Source organism: Onychomys torridus, chromosome 14 (genome assembly GCF_903995425.1).
Source record: "Onychomys torridus chromosome 14, mOncTor1.1, whole genome shotgun sequence".
Lineage (NCBI taxonomy): Eukaryota > Metazoa > Chordata > Mammalia > Rodentia > Cricetidae > Onychomys > Onychomys torridus.
The window spans coordinates 84,062,750-84,080,837 of NC_050456.1; the positions used below are offsets into that span (position 1 = coordinate 84,062,750).

The 18,088-nt window shown below is 37.7% G+C and overlaps 1 protein-coding gene across 2 annotated transcripts in view; it reads right to left on the minus strand.

Moving 5' to 3' along the window:
* The window catches only part of Itgb8 (integrin subunit beta 8), an 81,889-nt gene that overhangs the window by 22,922 nt on the left and 40,879 nt on the right, over positions 1-18,088 (minus strand). For both annotated transcript variants that reach the window (XM_036205816.1, XM_036205814.1), the window contains 3 exons: positions 10,333-10,579; positions 8,811-8,976; positions 8,194-8,352 (listed from right to left, as the gene is read on the minus strand). In XM_036205816.1, the coding sequence (XP_036061709.1) occupies positions 8,194-8,352; positions 8,811-8,976; positions 10,333-10,579 (572 nt within the window). The remainder of the gene's footprint in view (positions 1-8,193; positions 8,353-8,810; positions 8,977-10,332; positions 10,580-18,088) is intronic.

Here is an 18,088-nt window from a genome sequence, read left to right on the forward strand (position 1 = left end):
CACTTTGCTCAGCCTGGAAGGAGGGGACTGGACCTGCCTGTACTGAATCCACCAGGTTTAAATGAATCCCCAGGGGAGTCTTGGCCCTGGAGGAGATGGGAATGGAGGGGAGGGGATGGGGGGAGGCTGGGGGCAGGGGCGGGAGTGGGGAGGATAGGGGAACCCATGGCTGATGTGTAAAATTAAAACACAAATATAATAAAAAAAAGTTAAAAAAAGAAAGATGCATTCAGTAGGTATAGCACTATTCAAAGCTAATAGCACTCCAAGATTTCAACTTTAACTTCCTATATAGAGTGAAGATTAATGACCTCTTAATTCATTATTATATATTTTTTGGTTGTATGATATACCGTGAGCCATTTTACCTTGGTAAATTAATTGTGAAAAGCTAAACATAGCTTTTGGTGTGTGGTGGCTGTTAGAAAGCTAGGGATGAGTTAGGAAAGGAAATACAGTTTAGTTCAAGGATGAGAATGCAGTGGTAGGGTTCTTGCCTAGAGCACAAAAGATCCTGGCTTCAGTTCTCAGCAATGCTCTCCCACCTTGTCCTCCTGTTTGACAACCACAGAAGTTGCTTTTTACTGTTACACAGTAAGGCACACCACTGATATTGTTTCTTTCCATAAATGTTCATCTGGGAATTAAACTGATTATCTCAAACAGCAGGTTCGTAATTAGACAACCACAGAAGGATGATGTCAGACTCCACTTGCTGTGGCCTCTGGCTATTCATTGGTGCCTAAGTATAGGAGCAAGAAAGGGTTATGTGACTGAGCCTACCTAACTTCATGGAGGTCAGGGTCAAGCTGTTCTGTAGTTTACTAGGTGTCTTAGTTAGGGTTTCTATTGCAGTGCATAGACACCATGACCACACTGAATCATATAAAGGAAAAACATTCAATTGGGTTGGCTTATATTTTCAGAGGTGTAGTCCATTATCATGTCATTACATGGTGGCATGCAGGCAAACATGGTGCTAGAGAAGTAGCTGAGTGTCCTACATCTTGACTTGCAGGCAACAGGAAGTGTACTGTTGCACTGGACATAGCTTGACCATATATGAGACCTCAAAGCCCACCTCCACAGTGACACACTTCCTCTAATAAGACCACACCTACTCTGTCAAGGCCACACCTCCTCATAATGCCTTTCCTTTTGCGGACCATTTTCTTTCAAACCACCATACCAGGTTACACCTGGTATGCTAATCTAACTTAGTTAATATCTCTGTAATATGAAGACTATGTGAATTTAGTAATAAACCTAAATTAACAAGTCTTACTTATAGCCAATGTTCTGTGGCCTGCATTTAAAATATATGTATATGGACAGACATAGCCTTGTTTTTAAAAATTCTACTAGGGCAGCAGGTGTGCTCGGTGTTATAGCATATGTTTAGCATACATGAAGCTTTGGGCCCAACCTGCAGGAGACATCATAGCAAAACTGTGTCTGTATTTGCATTTAGATGTGATATGAAATCAATTCATGAAAAGACCTGAAAAGTATTAACATATGGGTTTGCATAAGAAAAATTCTGCCCAGAGCAATCCTTAGGAATGTAATTTTAAAGTAATAAAAAAAAAATCCTAAGTATAAATTCTTCTAGCCAAATTCCTATTCCTGTTCCTAGTAAAGTACTTGACCTTAAAATAGATTTGTGACAGTTTGTGTAATACTAGTTAAGCTACAGGGAATAAGTAAAAAGTAAGACAAATCTAGATACATTGGGAATATTATTTTAATAGCAACAGTTACTTTTAAAATATTTTTTCTTTGACAAAAAAAAAATAGTAACAGCTTGCCAAGCACTCACTCATCTTATTTTTTAAAAATGTTTCATTTGAAAAAAGAAAAAAAAACCCCACAAGTTTTTAACCAGCTTATACTTAATCCACACAAAGTCAATATTTAAAAAACAGTTGAAAATGGGAGCAGCTTTAGGAGCCTTTTAAATTTCCTTTCTTATCCACAAACAGGAAGTCACGTTAGCCAAAATTACACAAAATTCAAGTCTAGAACATTCATTCAAGCTGGTCAAAAGCTTCGTCAGACTTCTAAGTTTAGAAGAACACTTTTTTGCCCCTAGAGAGAAATCTTTCTTAAAAGAATAATCCCAAGTACCTCAAGGCAGATTTTTTTTAGATTATAAATGTCTAACATATGTTTAAATAAATCACTGTTGACAAGTGGCTATGGATTAATTGCCATTTCTGAAGCCTCCTCATCTCTCCTCCATGCAGCACAGTATCTTTTAAGCATTTTATCTTCTATGTCCTTTTTTTTCTGTGAGCAGGAGAATGTACTCCCTCTCAGCCAACTACCCTGTCCTAGTGATGTCATGACTCCTTTCTAGCAAATATCCCCTCCTCCCTCCACCTAACCCATTATATTGCTTCTCTAAACTCTGAAAATAATTAATGGAGATAAGGTGCATTTCAGAAGCAAAAGGGAGAAGGAAAGGAACATGCCAGGAGCACCACTAAGTAATTAAGCTTGTGGGAAGTGACTTATAAATGTCAGGAGGGAAGAGAGGTTGATAGGAACACTTTCAGTCAAAGAGATTACTGCTTGGGAGGTACAGTTGAATTATAATAATATGAATATCCAGGGGGACAAAGAAAGTGTTGAAGAGTCTCTTCTTCCTAAGTAAAATTAAGTGAAGAGGGTAAGTTAGAGTTTGCAGTACTGAGAATTATAATAAGATATTGAAACCTTCACTTTCAGTGAGTTTATGTTTTAGAGGACTAAAACAAAGTGGAAACACTGTGGGAGTGAAAATGTATTTGGAGATGAAAACTTGAAAAATATGTTTGTCTACTTTTGTCTCAACAGCCTGGCTTTTAAATACATGGTAGATCCTGGTAATGGCACAGGGCAGGTTAGGCAGAAGTGGGGCTACCAACATTTGGGGCTAGATACTGGTTTATTTTGAGAGTGTGTCTGTACAAGAATGTCCTATGCAATACAGTCAGTACAAAGTGTCCTATGCAATGGAGGATGTAAAACATACTGTTTGGCTCTCTGCCATGATAGCAAAAATGTCTTTGGCATGGAAATGTCCTCTTAAAAGTGAAATATCCCAAAAAGAATCAAGGACCGGTGCTTGGACAGAGCAACGATGCTGGAGCTGCATCTCCCAGCTCTGCAATTACCAGTGTTGCCCTTAGTTTGGACATTAAATGTCTCTCAACAGCCCACATGGTGGAAGCCTGGTCCACACACTGTGAATCTAGGGAATGAAGGTGGAACCTTTGACTGGTGGGATTTATTAACATGCCCTGGGAGAAAACTCTGGGCCCCTGGCCCTCTTTCCTTCTTTTGCTTCCTGGTCACAAGGTAAGCAATTTTACCACCACTGCAATGAGAACAAACATTCATGGACCACAACCTCCCAAACTGTGGTTCAAAATAAACCCTACCTCTTTACAAGCTGATCATCTCAGGTAGATGTCATAGAGAAGGGATGGTGATCAGCACAGTATGTGACCAGGACATAGTTTTAAGGTATCTGAGGTCCTGTTTCCATGTGATTAAGGCATATAGAAATACTAGTTTATATTTCTGAGAATTATGGTAGTACCATCTCACATAAATGGACTACTGAATCAAAAGGCGTTGCTCCAGGATTCTGGATTTACTAAGCCTATACCAATAGTGAGAAGTGGCCAGGTCTTGATATCCCACTGACTGGCATCTATTGCAGGCTCTGTCATGGAGTAGAGTGGGATTTTGTTCAGCTTCTGACAGTTACCATATTTACCCAAAAGAAGAAAAGCACCATCCCTACTTCTGGGCTGTGAGGTTGTAATAGGCATGCACAGAAGGACTACTTAGTAGAAGATCATTTTATTCTTATATTTTTGGTTGTGAGCCTAGCCTTTAATGGCTGAGCTATCCCTCCAGCCCAGAAGATCATTTTAAATAAGACTGTTAACAGTAAACACTGTAGGCATGTTCTTACCTGTGGTTTGGTGGATCTGCCTCACTCATTAACTCTGCTCCCCTGGCTTCTAGGGTGTTTGAATTTGTCTCCTCTGCCACAGATAGTGTCAACTGTAATCATGAAACTCTACTTGGTGAAGAAGGGCTAGAACTAATTTTGTAAGCTTTTCAAAAAGAATGGGAATGGATATTTTCTGTTTAAATGTTTCAACCCAAACATTTAATTTACTCAAGATAGCTTGTTCCATAAACTTGCAAATTAAATTTAAATGTTCTTGAGCTTAGTTTTTAAGTCATTAGTTGAATTCCTTTCCAGAGGTTCTAGAGAAACAGAGCCAGACTCCTTTTAGCTAGGCTCCTTTTATCCTAAGTAGGTGATTTTTGCATGTAGCATTTGCTTTCAATTAAGGGGTATGTTCGGCTAGGTATTGTTTGCAGAGATTATTTCCTGGCTTCTTTTCTGTGAACATGTAGAGCACTCAAATCTGGTTTCATAGAATAACTGCTGAAATATTCTCGGCATGTTTACAGTTTAAAGCAAATAGTACAGTCAACTGCTATCAAGAATTTTGTTAGTTTAAAAAAAACACAAGATACAACAATATTTGTTAAAACTGCATACAGGCTTCTGGCTTTCTGGAAGTATTTAAGAGTGCTAAAGAATAAGTATTTTATTAATGCATCCAGGACACATAATGAAAAGTGAAAGGATTCTTAACACTTTCTGACATTGAAGAGCCCATTTCTTAATCAAGAGCGGCAAAAATAATTAACAAATTTCTCTATTAAAAAATTATAAGTCTTTGCTAAAATGGAATTGTCTGATGTCAATATTAATTATAAATGCCTTTGTGACTTTGAAATTGCTAAAGAAAATTTATTTTAGTAAAAAGGAGCACTGAAATAAATGTTATAATTCATAAAAGCTTGTTAATTCATGTAGCTAAGTTATGAATTAAAATAACCAAGTATGTTCTTAATCTTGCTTTCTTCTTTGGCAGTTATAAAAATAATAAATGTGCTTCTTGGCCAATAGAAAGCTTCACAGACAGAATACTAAAAGAGAAGTACACTTTAAGCAAAACTGTGTGAGAAGAAAAACAAGAGTGTTGAATATCTTTCTATGATAGGAAGCACAAGTCTACAGTAACAGTGACTCACCTTTAGCAGTTTTACATCAGTCATCTATGATGCTGACCTGGTCAGCAGCTACTCTCTCCTACTGGGACTTAGGGGGAAGAATGACAGATGCATCCAGTGGTAGGAAGTTCTAAGGAGGCATGTGAAAGAAAAGTGAAGAACCACTGACTAATGATGGGGCACAGGAAAGCTGTGAGGTGCGCAGAACACCAAGTCTGAACAGGAGACTCTAGTGAGTCTATTTGCATTTGTGTGTTCAGGACTGAGAGTTACATCAGCATGTGAACTGCCCATTGGCCAGGTTCACTCAATGCCTCCACACATGTGCTCCTTTGTCTCCTTTCATTGTGGTGAAAGATCTTTGTATAATTCTTGGCCTTTGCCAAGGGTGGGATGAATAGGAGAGCTCTGAATGAGGTTGAATAATTTGGGAAAGCTGGGTGGTAAAACTGAATGGACTTCTAGGCCTTAAGTACTAATGTATCTTTTTCATCATCAACAATTTTGTATGAACCTCTGTCCTTTTGGAGAGAATGTTATACTTTAAGTTGATATTATTGCTGGACAGAATGAAACACTAGGTTACTACTCAAGTTTTATTATGGCATTTTTGAATAATGGAAAAAACACTAGAAGATAGATTTATTTAATAGTGTAACATCAGTGCCAACAGCCTAGAGAAGAAATTACCTTAAATCTTCTTTTATAATGCAGATAAAACCAAGGTATCTGTGGTTATTCTTCTGTAGGTAAAGGCTACAGTGTAAAAGTTAGAACTGAAAACACACCAGGAAAACCATTTCCCTATTTCTTTGCTTTTGGTTGAGACACATTGACAAGGTGGTTAGGAATACTGATTGAAATGCACTGGGTACTAGATCCACAATTCATTACTTTAGTAGCTTCCAGTAATAAAGACTTAACTCACACAGATTCAACTTAGCTTTTCTAACCTTTAGTATTTTTGCTAGTAAAAGGATGGTAATGCTAACTACTGTATAGACAAATTCCATGTTGTATGCAAAGTGTTTGCAAAGGTGCTTTCAGCCATTGAATTCTCATTGTGATTAGTGTGGGGTTACACTAGTCTTCCTGAAATGGTTATAACTCAAAAGTATAATTCTGGTTCCTGTGATTTAGACATACAAGAGGCATTAAATCAATCACCTCCCTTTATAAATACAAAGACCAAAGTCTTGGGCCAAGAAGTCTAGTATCATTACTGGCATTCATTACTGGAGATGAGGCTAAGAAGCAGACTGTGTGATTTCTTGCTTAACTGATACACAATTTAGAATTCCATCATAGTACTCATGGAAAGAATGGAGAGTGTTTAAAGAGCAGGTAGATAGAAGATAGATATATGACTAGAGATGGAGTCAAGGTAGCCTGAGACACACAAGGCTTCAGAGTCATTCATTGCACATTTTACATATGGCCATACAACCAAAGAGACACTCCAATGCACTAGCTCCTTTTGTTTTTGGCCATTGTTGCTAGCAATGAGAATTCTGAGCAGGAGGATTCTTTAAAATGCAGATCTGGTGTAATGGAAATAAAGGTGTTCTTTAAGTTATTATTAAGTGTACTTCTTTTTGATTTACCCAATAAATCACAGGAATGACATGTGTAAAATCATTTCACTAAATAATGGCTGAGGACACAAAAGAAGGGCATGATGCATTGCCTGTTTTCCCATATCACAATAACCCAAATGGGGTTTAAAATCCTCCAAAAATTATATACAAAATTATAACCTATCCCCACAAGTTTTTTTAAATATAACCTAGGTCTAATATCATGACATTTTATTTTTGCCCAAAGATTCATCCCTGCATGAGCCACAACATCCTTTCAAATATACAGCTGAAGAGATGATGTCAGTAACTTGGAGAAACTTCAAAAGAATAACAGGACTTGGGAATCATACCATTGTCATTTCTCCTTTAAAAAGCTTCCCTCTGTCTCAAAATAGAGTAGCTCCTCCTGTCTCCTCTTCCATTGCCAAGGAACACATTAGACCTCTACCCTAGATTCAGTGAGGCCAAGTAGAAAGCAAGCTAGATAAGCAATGAGTAACTAGAGTGCAATGTAATTGCACAGGAGAGAAGATGCCCCTGGAGTTATTCCAAAGCCTGAATTTTAAATATGCTCAGGATTGAATTTATTTATTATAGTTTATTATTTCATTTTATTATATTATTTGAAACATAGTCTGATATGTCCAGGTTGGTCTTGAACTTGCTATATAGTGGAGGATGATATTGAATTTCTGATCCCCTTGTCTCTGCCTCCAGAATGCTGGAATTTCAAGCCAGCACCACTGTGACTAGTTTATGTGGTACTAGGCAATGGGGCTTGTGAACTGAGAAACTTGGGAGCTTTGTTGAAAACATTTGCAAATAAATAGCTGTCAACATCAGAAATGAACGATACTTTGTTATTCTTTTTTTAATATCTGAAATTGCTAATTCCAGGAGAGATGTGGTGATAAAAGGTTGTATTTAAATACGCAATTCAAATCTTATGCGAACCTCTAGGAAGCAATTCAGATAGGCTTCATCTAACAATCAGTCCTACACAAAGATGTGTTGCAGAGGGAGGATGAGTGGTGTGTGTATACAAAGTCTGCCTTGTTTTGTGCTTTTCCCAATGATCTTTATTTAGCTTATTTAGTACTGTATTCTGAAGATTTCTTAGACCAATTCCATTTTTCTTATCACTTCTTATTCTATTTATAGATACCAACATCATAGAAGTAGCTTATTTCTACAAAACAAAGCCGTGTTTTTCTTTCTTTCAAGGTCTTTGAATCACATGAAAATAATTTCTTGTATTACTTTCTTTCAAAAATTCTACCATTCATAGTAGCTTATCAAAGAGTCGGCTACTAGACAATGACAATGTCTTTTAGCCATCAACTTTCTTGAGCAGTGATTTTACTCTACTGCTCTGCTCTATAGGTATTGATTCCTGGCCCGTCTTGGTTCTACATCTTGCTTTTTACGTAATTTTCTGGGACAAGAATGGCTGAATTGACAATTTAAACTTGCATTTTTAGCCCAAGGAATCAGAGTAGGTAGAAAGGAGCTGTTGCTACATTACCATGGTTGTCGATTTGACGTAGACATTGTTTTTCAAATGGCAGTTTCCGTCATTTGGCACCACTATGCCTGCCAGTTTGCTATCAAGAGCAAGATGTGATGTCTGGTCTGTCATCACCAGCAGCAATCTTTTAGCTTCTTTTCGCCATCCAATATGACTCTTAAAATAAACATGTAATTAGACCTTGTACAATGACATGGATCTCACTGTGGTCTTTGCCTCAAGTAAACGATATATTTGAGTTGACAAACACCAAGTCAGGCTTGAATGATGTAGTGTCTCTAAAATAGCATGCCCATGTATTTGTTTACCCTTTACCCCCCCCCCACTGGAGGAAGAACAAGCTGGACAACAGGACAAGAATGGGACAACAGGATCTTTCTGGATTTTTCCTGGGGTGTATACAAGCAAAGAGCATCTCCTTTGTAAAATCGTGTCTTCCTCAACTTGGCCTCTCTTTCCCAGAATATACCAAAATGAATCCTAATAGCAATGAGAAATGAGATTTAAAAAAATGTATTTTTCCATGTTGTTTCTGCTCCATGAACCAACCAGAACATAAAACTCTTATACCCTCTGCTACATCTAAGAACTCAAACACATGCAAAACTTCTTACCTCACATACAGCAACTTGAAGCATGGCATCGAAACCACCTTCAGGAGTGTCTATGTTTCCAGAGATCTTTTGTCTGTGAACTGCTTTTTCAAACTCAGTGATGTTTTCTGTCAGAGACAGCACATGGATGTATCCATGGGGAGGCATACAGTCTAAATTGTAGTCACTGTGTGGGAAAAAGAAGTCCAAAATCTAGTTTTCTATGCTTCCTTAAATTTTTTCAAAGTGCTACTAATAGTCAAATTATGTAGTTAGTAAAAGAAAGAAGGGGATTTTTTTTTGAGGTATAAGGAAATTTTTACACCATAAAATTTATAAGATTATTCAATGTTGGTGAAACTTGTTTGTGATCAGAAAATAGAACTGTGTGATTAATGTTAAAAATGAAGAAGATTCTATGTGTTTCGTGAATACAGGATGATGAAAGACTTCAGTATGCTAATGGACACTTTGTTTAGGGGAATGTAATAATTCTTAGTAATTTCCTATCACAGCTGGCCCTGGAGCTAATGAGAAACACATCCAAGGAGATAGTTTGTGAATTCAGCTCAACTAGCATATTACCTGGTTATTTCTAAAAAGATATCACACTAATTTTGAAAATGATGCTTGTTGTGGAATTATTAGTGAGATTGTTCAAGCTGGGCATAATGTAACCCAAGTACTCAGGATGCGGAGGCAGGAGGATTCATGAGTTCAGGTTCAATCTGAGCAACGAAATAACACCTAACCTCAGAAAAACACAGTGAATGATAAAGAAATAACAATTAGGAGAAGACTTATTGAAGTCTTGTAAAAGGTAAACCAATCCCACTTTGTACAATTAATAGTAACTGTTTCTACAAGTTGGAATGTGTAGAGTGAAATTATTTGAGCAGTTTATAGAAGTAGAAAATACCTTTAAAGAAAATGATTTATGGAATAAGAGACTTACAAAGTCATTTCTCTGAAAATTCAACAGATGACACTATGAAACCTTGCATGCTTCAAGTTAGTTTTCTTTCCTTGGGGAGGCAAAAGCTATTTAGAATCAAATTCTTATTTTTTGATCCGTTGTCTTTGAGGATGTTAGTTATATCATTAACAACATAAATATATACCATCACAATACAGTAAGGTATCAGTGTAGCATTGAGGTGATAAATACTCTAAAACGTGTCAAACCTAAATTTAATTAATTTGGAGCAACCACAAAGGAGGCATATAGAATTTCCAGAGGTACTTATATGCATGTCAGGCTTGTTGTTGGAAATTCATACAAGGTTAGTAATAATAGGTAAGATTATTTTGTATGACAAAAGGTGAATAAACAATATTTGAAGGAATATAACTTAAAACCCTAGCAAATAACTTAAAACAGGCAAATGTTTCCATAGAGAAACAAGGATCCTCCTCAAATATTTTTAACTTTTATTTAATAAGACAATTTTCTGAAATATAGTAAGTCTATAAGAACAAATAACATGAGCTTTTTTATATAAGAAAGATTCTTTTAATATTATCCACATGAAACATTAGCTACCTGCACTGGTTATGGATCCTCTCTGGATGGATGCTAATGTAAGGTGAGACAGTTTTATCCACATACGAACCAAAACCAAGACGGAAGTCATGGGAGAAAAATGCCATTTTTCTGGATAAATCATTTCCAACAGAATTCAATTTTTCTATATTATTGTGCATTGATGCTGACACATCAACAAGATAATAAAGATCCACAGGGTATTTCTTCAGAGGACGGATTTTTAACATGAAATTAGCTTCAGCTCCTAATACAAAGAAAGAAAAATATCATATAGTCTTCATTTACACATCTTAGATGTAAGTGACATTTTTAGTTGCATTTGGTGTGTGCATGCATGTGTGTATGTATAAATGTGTGTAAGCACACTTGTAACAACATATGTGTTGAGATCAGACAATAACTTATAGGAATCAGAATCAGTTCTGTGCTTCTCTCTTGTGGATCCCAGAGATTGAACTCTGGATGGTTGGGTACGACAAGCTCCTGTAGCCACTGAGCCATCTTGATGGTTTGCAGTGATACTTTAGTAGCAGCACAGTAATCCTAAGTTTATACATTATCAAGTTACTTTTCTTATCACTGTGATCCAGTACTGGATAGAGGTAACTTAAGCAGAAAAGGATTGTTTGGGTTCACAGGTCAGAGGTTACAGCCTATTATCTTGGTTGGGACGGCACGGTAATTGAGGTAGCAGTAGCTTGATGACTCACTTTTTCTCATGTTTGTAGATCAGGAAGCTGAGTGCTACAGAAGGAAACAGAGTTCTGTCCAGCTCTCAAAGGCCTACCACTGTGACCCATCCCCCAGCCATATCCTTCCAAAACAGTGTCAGAAGCTAGGCACCAAGACCAAGTGTTCAAACACAGGAGCCACAAGGGACATTTCAGATCTAAGCTCAACAATGCATTTCTGACAATTCTAGAGACAATATAAAAATAAAAAAAAAAAAATAGACCAGCTCAATACAAATGTAGGAAGAATCATTTACATGACATGAATTGCCCATCACCCTCAAAGCTAGGAAAGCATAATGCAAAATAGTAAGCAGTATTCTGTCTGAAAAAGGTTCAGATGGCTGTGCTAATCATTAAAAAATGACCTTTTATTAAATGTATGTGTTAATTCATTCTTCTGAGGTAAGGTGTCTTTATCAATGAGATGTGAACCCTTTGACACTTGACAGTACATGAAGCTCTTTGAGATAATGATTGCACATTATGAATCAGCTGATGACTTTCTTCCTTTTGGTTAGTAGGTGAGACAGTAGGTTAGAGCAGAAAACCAGGCATGCCATATTGAAGGTGTGCAGATTGTTAGTTCAACACATGAAGGGGACACAGTGAATGTATGAAGATCACATAGGCAGGTATTGGCCTTGAATAAAATAACTGGATTGGAAGAAACAGCCATTACCACAACAGGTAAAGAGTTTCCCAAGGGCACCTGTTTGCAGTTTACATTATTTAGTTGTTGGCCGCATTATAGTTTGACAGAGAATCTGTTTTTTTGTTTTTTGTTTTCATCTAGACTCTTCAAATTCTAGGTCTGCACTTAAGATATACTGTGAAAAGTTACCTATTTAAAATATGTGAATTTCTCTGCTGTGGATGTCTCTCTGTACAAATAAAATGCTGTTTGGCCAGTGGCTAGGCAGGAAGTATAGGCGGTACAAGAGAGAAGAGAATTCTGGGAAGTAGAAGGCTGGAGGAGACACCACCAGCCACCACCATGAAAAGCAACATGTAAAGACACCGGTAAGCCACAAGCCATGTGGCAAAGTATAGATTAATAGAAATGGGTTAATTTAAGATAGAAGAAGTAGATAACAAGCAGCCTGCCACGGCCATACAGTTTATAAGCAATATAAGTTTCTGTGTGCTTTCTTGGTTGGGTCTGAGCGATTGTGGGACTGGCGGGTAAGAGAGATTTGTCCTGACTGGGCCAGGCAGGAAAACTCTAACTACAAATGGCACCCAACGTGTTGGCAAGAATTTCCACCTAAAACCTGAGAAAAAAGATTCTAAAACGAAGCTAAAAACAGCTTCCTAGTGTGTCTCTCAAGTTAGTGGCAGCCTGCCGGTTTGAGCTACTATGGCGGGTTCCTGGCGTGTGCGTCTGACCTACAGTGTGGCGGGAATGAGGAGTCTACAAGCGGCACTTTACTCTGCTGCGTGGTAGATTTAGTCTCTGCTAGTTTAAAAAAAGAAAAAAAAAGTTTCTGGGCTATGCACTGCTTTGATAGAACTGCTTCTGATAGTTGATGGTACACATAGCTCCAGACCCAGAGCTGGCGGTAAACTGTACCACCGCCATGTTGGGAAGCTGAGGTGGGTGGAGCCAGCAACCACAGTGGCGTTTCAGTCTTACAAAGATGGATATTACACAGAGAATCTGGTTTGTCTTGTCTTTGGGATTTTTAACCACAGAAAAAGATTTGATCATAAAAGCTGTTGAGTTAAACAAATATGTAAATTTTAAAGGTAACTTGACTTCAAAATTTGGATATAAGGATATGTTGCTTTGGAAAAGAGTATCTGATTTTGTTTCCACAGAAAGCCAGAGGCTATGGATTTGTTCCAGATTAAGATACATCAGGTTTGATCAGCCAAGACCACCTGAAAGGTCTCCGATGACACCATGGCCCAGATAATCCAACATCCAGAATGGTTTCAAGGCAACTGGCTCAGAGGTTCACCCTAATGGACTACTCCATAATCCTAAAATTTTCTTTTTGTCCCCATAAGATACAGCGACCCCCTCCAGCAGGAAGTAGTAAGAGAAACTACGCCCACATTCCCAAAATTATCAAGCTGGCTTTGGAGATGGAATTGGCTCACTCCTTCTCTAAACCCAGACATATTGCTAAAAGAAAAGGTTAAGAGATTCTTGTGTCCCAAATCAGAAGAGCCCTCTGGTGTGGGACAGAGAAAAACCAATATTTTTCTTTAAAGCAGTTTGATTATAAATGAGATCTCTTTCTAAAGAAGAAAAGGGGATATGATACAGATATAATAGGATGAAAGGGTAGATTAAGGAACTTCTAAAGAGCAACAAACTTGTTTAAAATGTTTTACATTGGTTTAGATTTTAGTCTATTGATACAAACTTAGTTAATTTTGTTATACTATGTGCATATTTCTACTCATGTTTAAGGTATTATGTTTGTATAGCTCATTTAAATTGTAATGGATAATTAAAAATAGATTAATAATTAGTCATCTATGATAATCATACTCGTAGCCATGTTAGTTAAGTCTTCTAGGTATACATAGAGATATTTCAGATAGATAGGTAATCTTCAAATACTTCAAAGACCTTCAGAATATGGCATTTAAAATATTTTTAAAATTTAGACTTTCTGGACAGTGAGACATGTCTGCTCCTGGCAGCACCGTTTTACTTCAGAGAGGAGGATGGGCATTGAAGACACTTCATATCTTATCTTCACCTTTACAAAAATAGCCATTTGGGCAAGAAACTGTTCTTGCCTGGACTGCTTGATCAACTGAACATGCAGGACCCATAGAAAGGTGACCACTGAACTTTGCTTGACAAAATGGTCCTTCAGGTTCCTGCTTCTCAGAGGAAACTGCCAGACATTCTACAGGACACTGAGAGAAATGACCAAGAGTCTCTAGCCCTGTGGGCTGAAGACAAATGCCCCAACATTACAAAGGAACATTAGGTGACTGTTCAGGCTGCCAGCTGTCTCTGTCTACCCTGCAAAATTCCCGAGAGTTGCTTGCATCCTTCTCCCGTTTCTCAGGTAATATTAAATCCTTCTGAGGTCTTTGATGTGGTTGAAGACTAGATAGTTATAATTTCCTCAGTTATGATACAAGATAAGTTAGATATAAAACCTTAGACTCACAAATATAAGGTAGATAGGATATCTTCTTTAATATTATAACTGTAATTCTTACTTGATAATTGTTTTGTTATATGTAATTGTACTATGTAAAAGTTAAAACCTTCCTTAAAAAAAAAAAGAAAAGGGGAAGTGCTGTGGATGTCTCTCTGTACAAATAAAATGCTGTTTGGCCAGTGGCTAGGCAGGAAGTATAGGCGGTACAAGAGAGAAGAGAATTCTGGGAAGTAGAAGGCTGGAGGAGACACCACCAGCCACCGCCATGAAAAGCAACATGTAAAGACACCGGTAAGCCACAAGCCATGTGGCAAAGTATAGATTAATAGAAATGGGTTAATTTAAGATAGAAGAAGTAGATAACAAGCAGCCTGCCACGGCCATACAGTTTATAAGCAATATAAGTTTCTGTGTGCTTTCTTGGTTGGGTCTGAGCGATTGTGGGACTGGCGGGTAAGAGAGATTTGTCCTGACTGGGCCAGGCAGGAAAACTCTAACTACATTTCTCCTTTTAAAATAATAGATCAAAAGGTTTCAAGTCATTAACTGTTCATCCATGGGGACCATTTCAACTGGGAAATATTTTATAAAAATAAATTACAATTTGTATATCTATATAGTTTGTAGGATGATATAGTTATTAAAAGATTTACCTAATCAATGAATTGTTCCTGTATTTTTCTTTAAATTCTTTTACAATTCCAATATTATTCAGTCTGAACTGTCTAACCTATCAAAATAGCAATGCTTTACTGGGGGATAAAAACAAAAACTCCCAGAAGTTTGTAAGGAAAAGTGGGGCAAGCATAACCCAGCCTCCTCCATTCTCTACTCTTCTTTAGGAGCTGGGCTGCCTCCAGAGCACATTTACTCTGTTTACTTTTTGACTCTGTACTGAAAAGTACCAATAGAAACATTCTGTAATTAAAGTGGAGAATTAAATGTAGGAGAATATCAGAAAATAGTACACAGGGCCAATTGGAGAGCATAGTTCATGCAGAAGGGTTGACACATGGATCATCATTTAAAAATATATATAAATTGTGCAGTTTTTTTGACTGTTGACTTGAGCATATTGATAAAGGCCTTAAGCATTAGCTGCATAGTATTTTTATCTTGGTGAATCATTACAGTTTATGGTAACTCTGTCTGACATTGAATGAGTCTCTCTGTTTTTACAGATGATGCTAGATATAGCAGTTATTCAGCAGATTGTGCATGGAACTCAGCAAAATGTGGGGTGCTGACCTCAGTGAAAGGCACAGTTTGTGCAGCATCTGCAAAGGCATCTTTGGGGGCCTAAGCTATTGAAAGTACTCCAGACAAATGTCAGCCGCACAGGGGACCTGTGCTGACAACACTTGTCACAGCCTTGCCAGCAAAATCTGCTTTCACTGGCTCAGCAGAGGAGAGATGATAAGAAAGCCCTGGAGGCTACTGTGACAGGATCCTTGATTACCTAGGTGCTGGCCTTAGCACAGGTACCTGGGTCAGTCCTCAACATGGCCTAAGACCTCAATAGGACAACTTGTCATTTAAAAATAAATATTTTCTTAGCTGAGCCTTTTTAGTCATTGCACAAGAGAACACTAATTGCTACTTTTACATTTCAAGACCCTAAACTGCCAGTGAGGTTTTGCCAGTTCAGGGTAGATAGCCCTAGACAGTCTGACCCCAAATCCCACTTTGCTTGTTAAGATGGGATCAAGTTTGATTACCATGCCTTCCTTGCCTGTGAGTTTGAGACATTATCCATAATGTGCTCTCAGGATGCCTTTGGATTAGACAATTATATATGTGGGAGAAAAGAATTAGATATGGATTTTGTAATATTCTGTAGGTAAAGGCAGTAGATACACCATCTCATGGCTATGTAGGTACTATGTCCCCCTGTATAACCATTTGGCTTATATTAGAGTATAGTTAATACAGACCAATAACCAGATGACACTAAAAAGGGTTTGGTTAAGCTGGCTCAGGGAGAAATATATATAGAGAGAGATACATGATTTAAGACCTGGTTGTTAACACAATCCACAATGTTTTGATGTTAGAGGAACTATGTGAGATGAGCTATGCTGAGATGGATGTACTACATTCATATACTCTACACAACTGGTATACTTTAGCTGATCAAACAATTCTTTAATTAAATGTTACAAAGTCACTCTTAAGTCCATTATTCACAGTCAACCCAGACTATGTCCTTTGTGAAATTATAAGTGATTCTATAATGAGATTACATGGAAACTTTAGGATATCCAAATAATGAAATTCCAAAATGGCCTATTTAATTAAAGATGCCACACCTAGCTTGGTGTACTGAGGCTTGTCTTGCTTCCCAGGATTGTTGTCAAAGGAACTATGAGAGTAACCACAGAACTGTGCCGGTGGACCATGGAACTCTGGTATGAAGTGGCAACACAAGGCTCATCAAGCATTTGTTGGTTCTATCCAGTGGTTTAAAACTAAGAGACTGATGGTAGTGGGTAAGGAAGGAAGTGAGAGTTCATCACTCTTGATCTTTCCTCCTACATTAGCTGCTTTTCCAGAGGACTTAGATTTGACTTCAGAACCTACATGCTGCTCAAAACTATTGGTAACTCCAGTCCTAGGGTATCCAAAGCCCTCTTCTGGTCTCTGAGGGTACTGTGCACAGTGGTGCACAAACATATATGCAGGCAAAATACCCATAAACATAAAAATAATTAAATTAAAAAGAATAACCTCATGCATTTCTAATTAGAGGCAAAATATGATTAGCAATTTTATCAAAAGAATATTACTTTTTCAGGGTTAGGGTGGTTTGAATGAGAAAGCCCTCATAGGATCATATGTTTGAATACTTGATGGCTAGTCAGTGGAACTGTTTGGGAAGGATTAAAAAGGTGTGGGCTTGTTGGAGACGATCATACTCACTTTAGTCACTTGGCTTTGAGTGTTGAGGATAAGGGGCAATGACTGATTATGTTGCTGATATCTTTCTTTATCAACCTCACTAAATCTTAGACAGTGAGAAGTGAGTTTCTGACTATGCCTCAGTTTTGTTCTAGTTTTTTGTGTTGGCACATACTTTTCATGTCTTCATCAGCTTCTATTTATGGAGTGCAAGTGAGTATGAAGAATATACTGGGGTGTATGTTTATGTGAATATCCTTAAAATATTGTCAGGTTCTCTTGGATGGAGGCTCCCCCTTTTGTATGTGTGATTTAAATCACATTTTCTAACTAATTTTTAGATCCCACCCCCAACATTAAACAATCAAACCACTAAACATAGTTGATAGTCAAGGCCAACTATGTAGAAAATAATTATAATTGACTACAATCTGGGGCTGACCATAACATTTTCTCCTTGGTATTTTCTTTCCCTTAAGAATCTCTCTCCTCCCCTCTTGTCTTATCTCCTTTTCTACCAGCTTTTCCTTTTACTGTTGTTTCAGACAGGATCTCACTATATAGCTCAGGTTGGCCTCAAACTCAATTCTTTCTGACTCTCCCCTGCATTTTGCCTTTTCACTTCACTGTCCTTTGCTGTGCTGCTCTCCCATGGTCGCTATACCATGGACTGTCTTTTTTAAAACTCAAAAAGTTGTATGTGTCACTGCCTGCTTAAGGTGCTCAGGTTGCTAATCACGGCAAATTAAGGCACCTCATCATCTTGATTTTTATCTTCATCTTAAGTCTAAGACAAAACTGCTTGTAAGTCCCCAGAAGTACTCTGCAAACGTACACTTCCATGCACTGTTTATGTTCCTTTTGCCTGTGGTAAACTAACCTCCCTTTCTTCATGTAATTACTGCTTTAAGACACTCTTCAGTAAGCTACTCCTCCTTGGACCAGGCTGAGCTTCCCTGCCTTGTTTCCCTGGCAACTGGATCATACCAT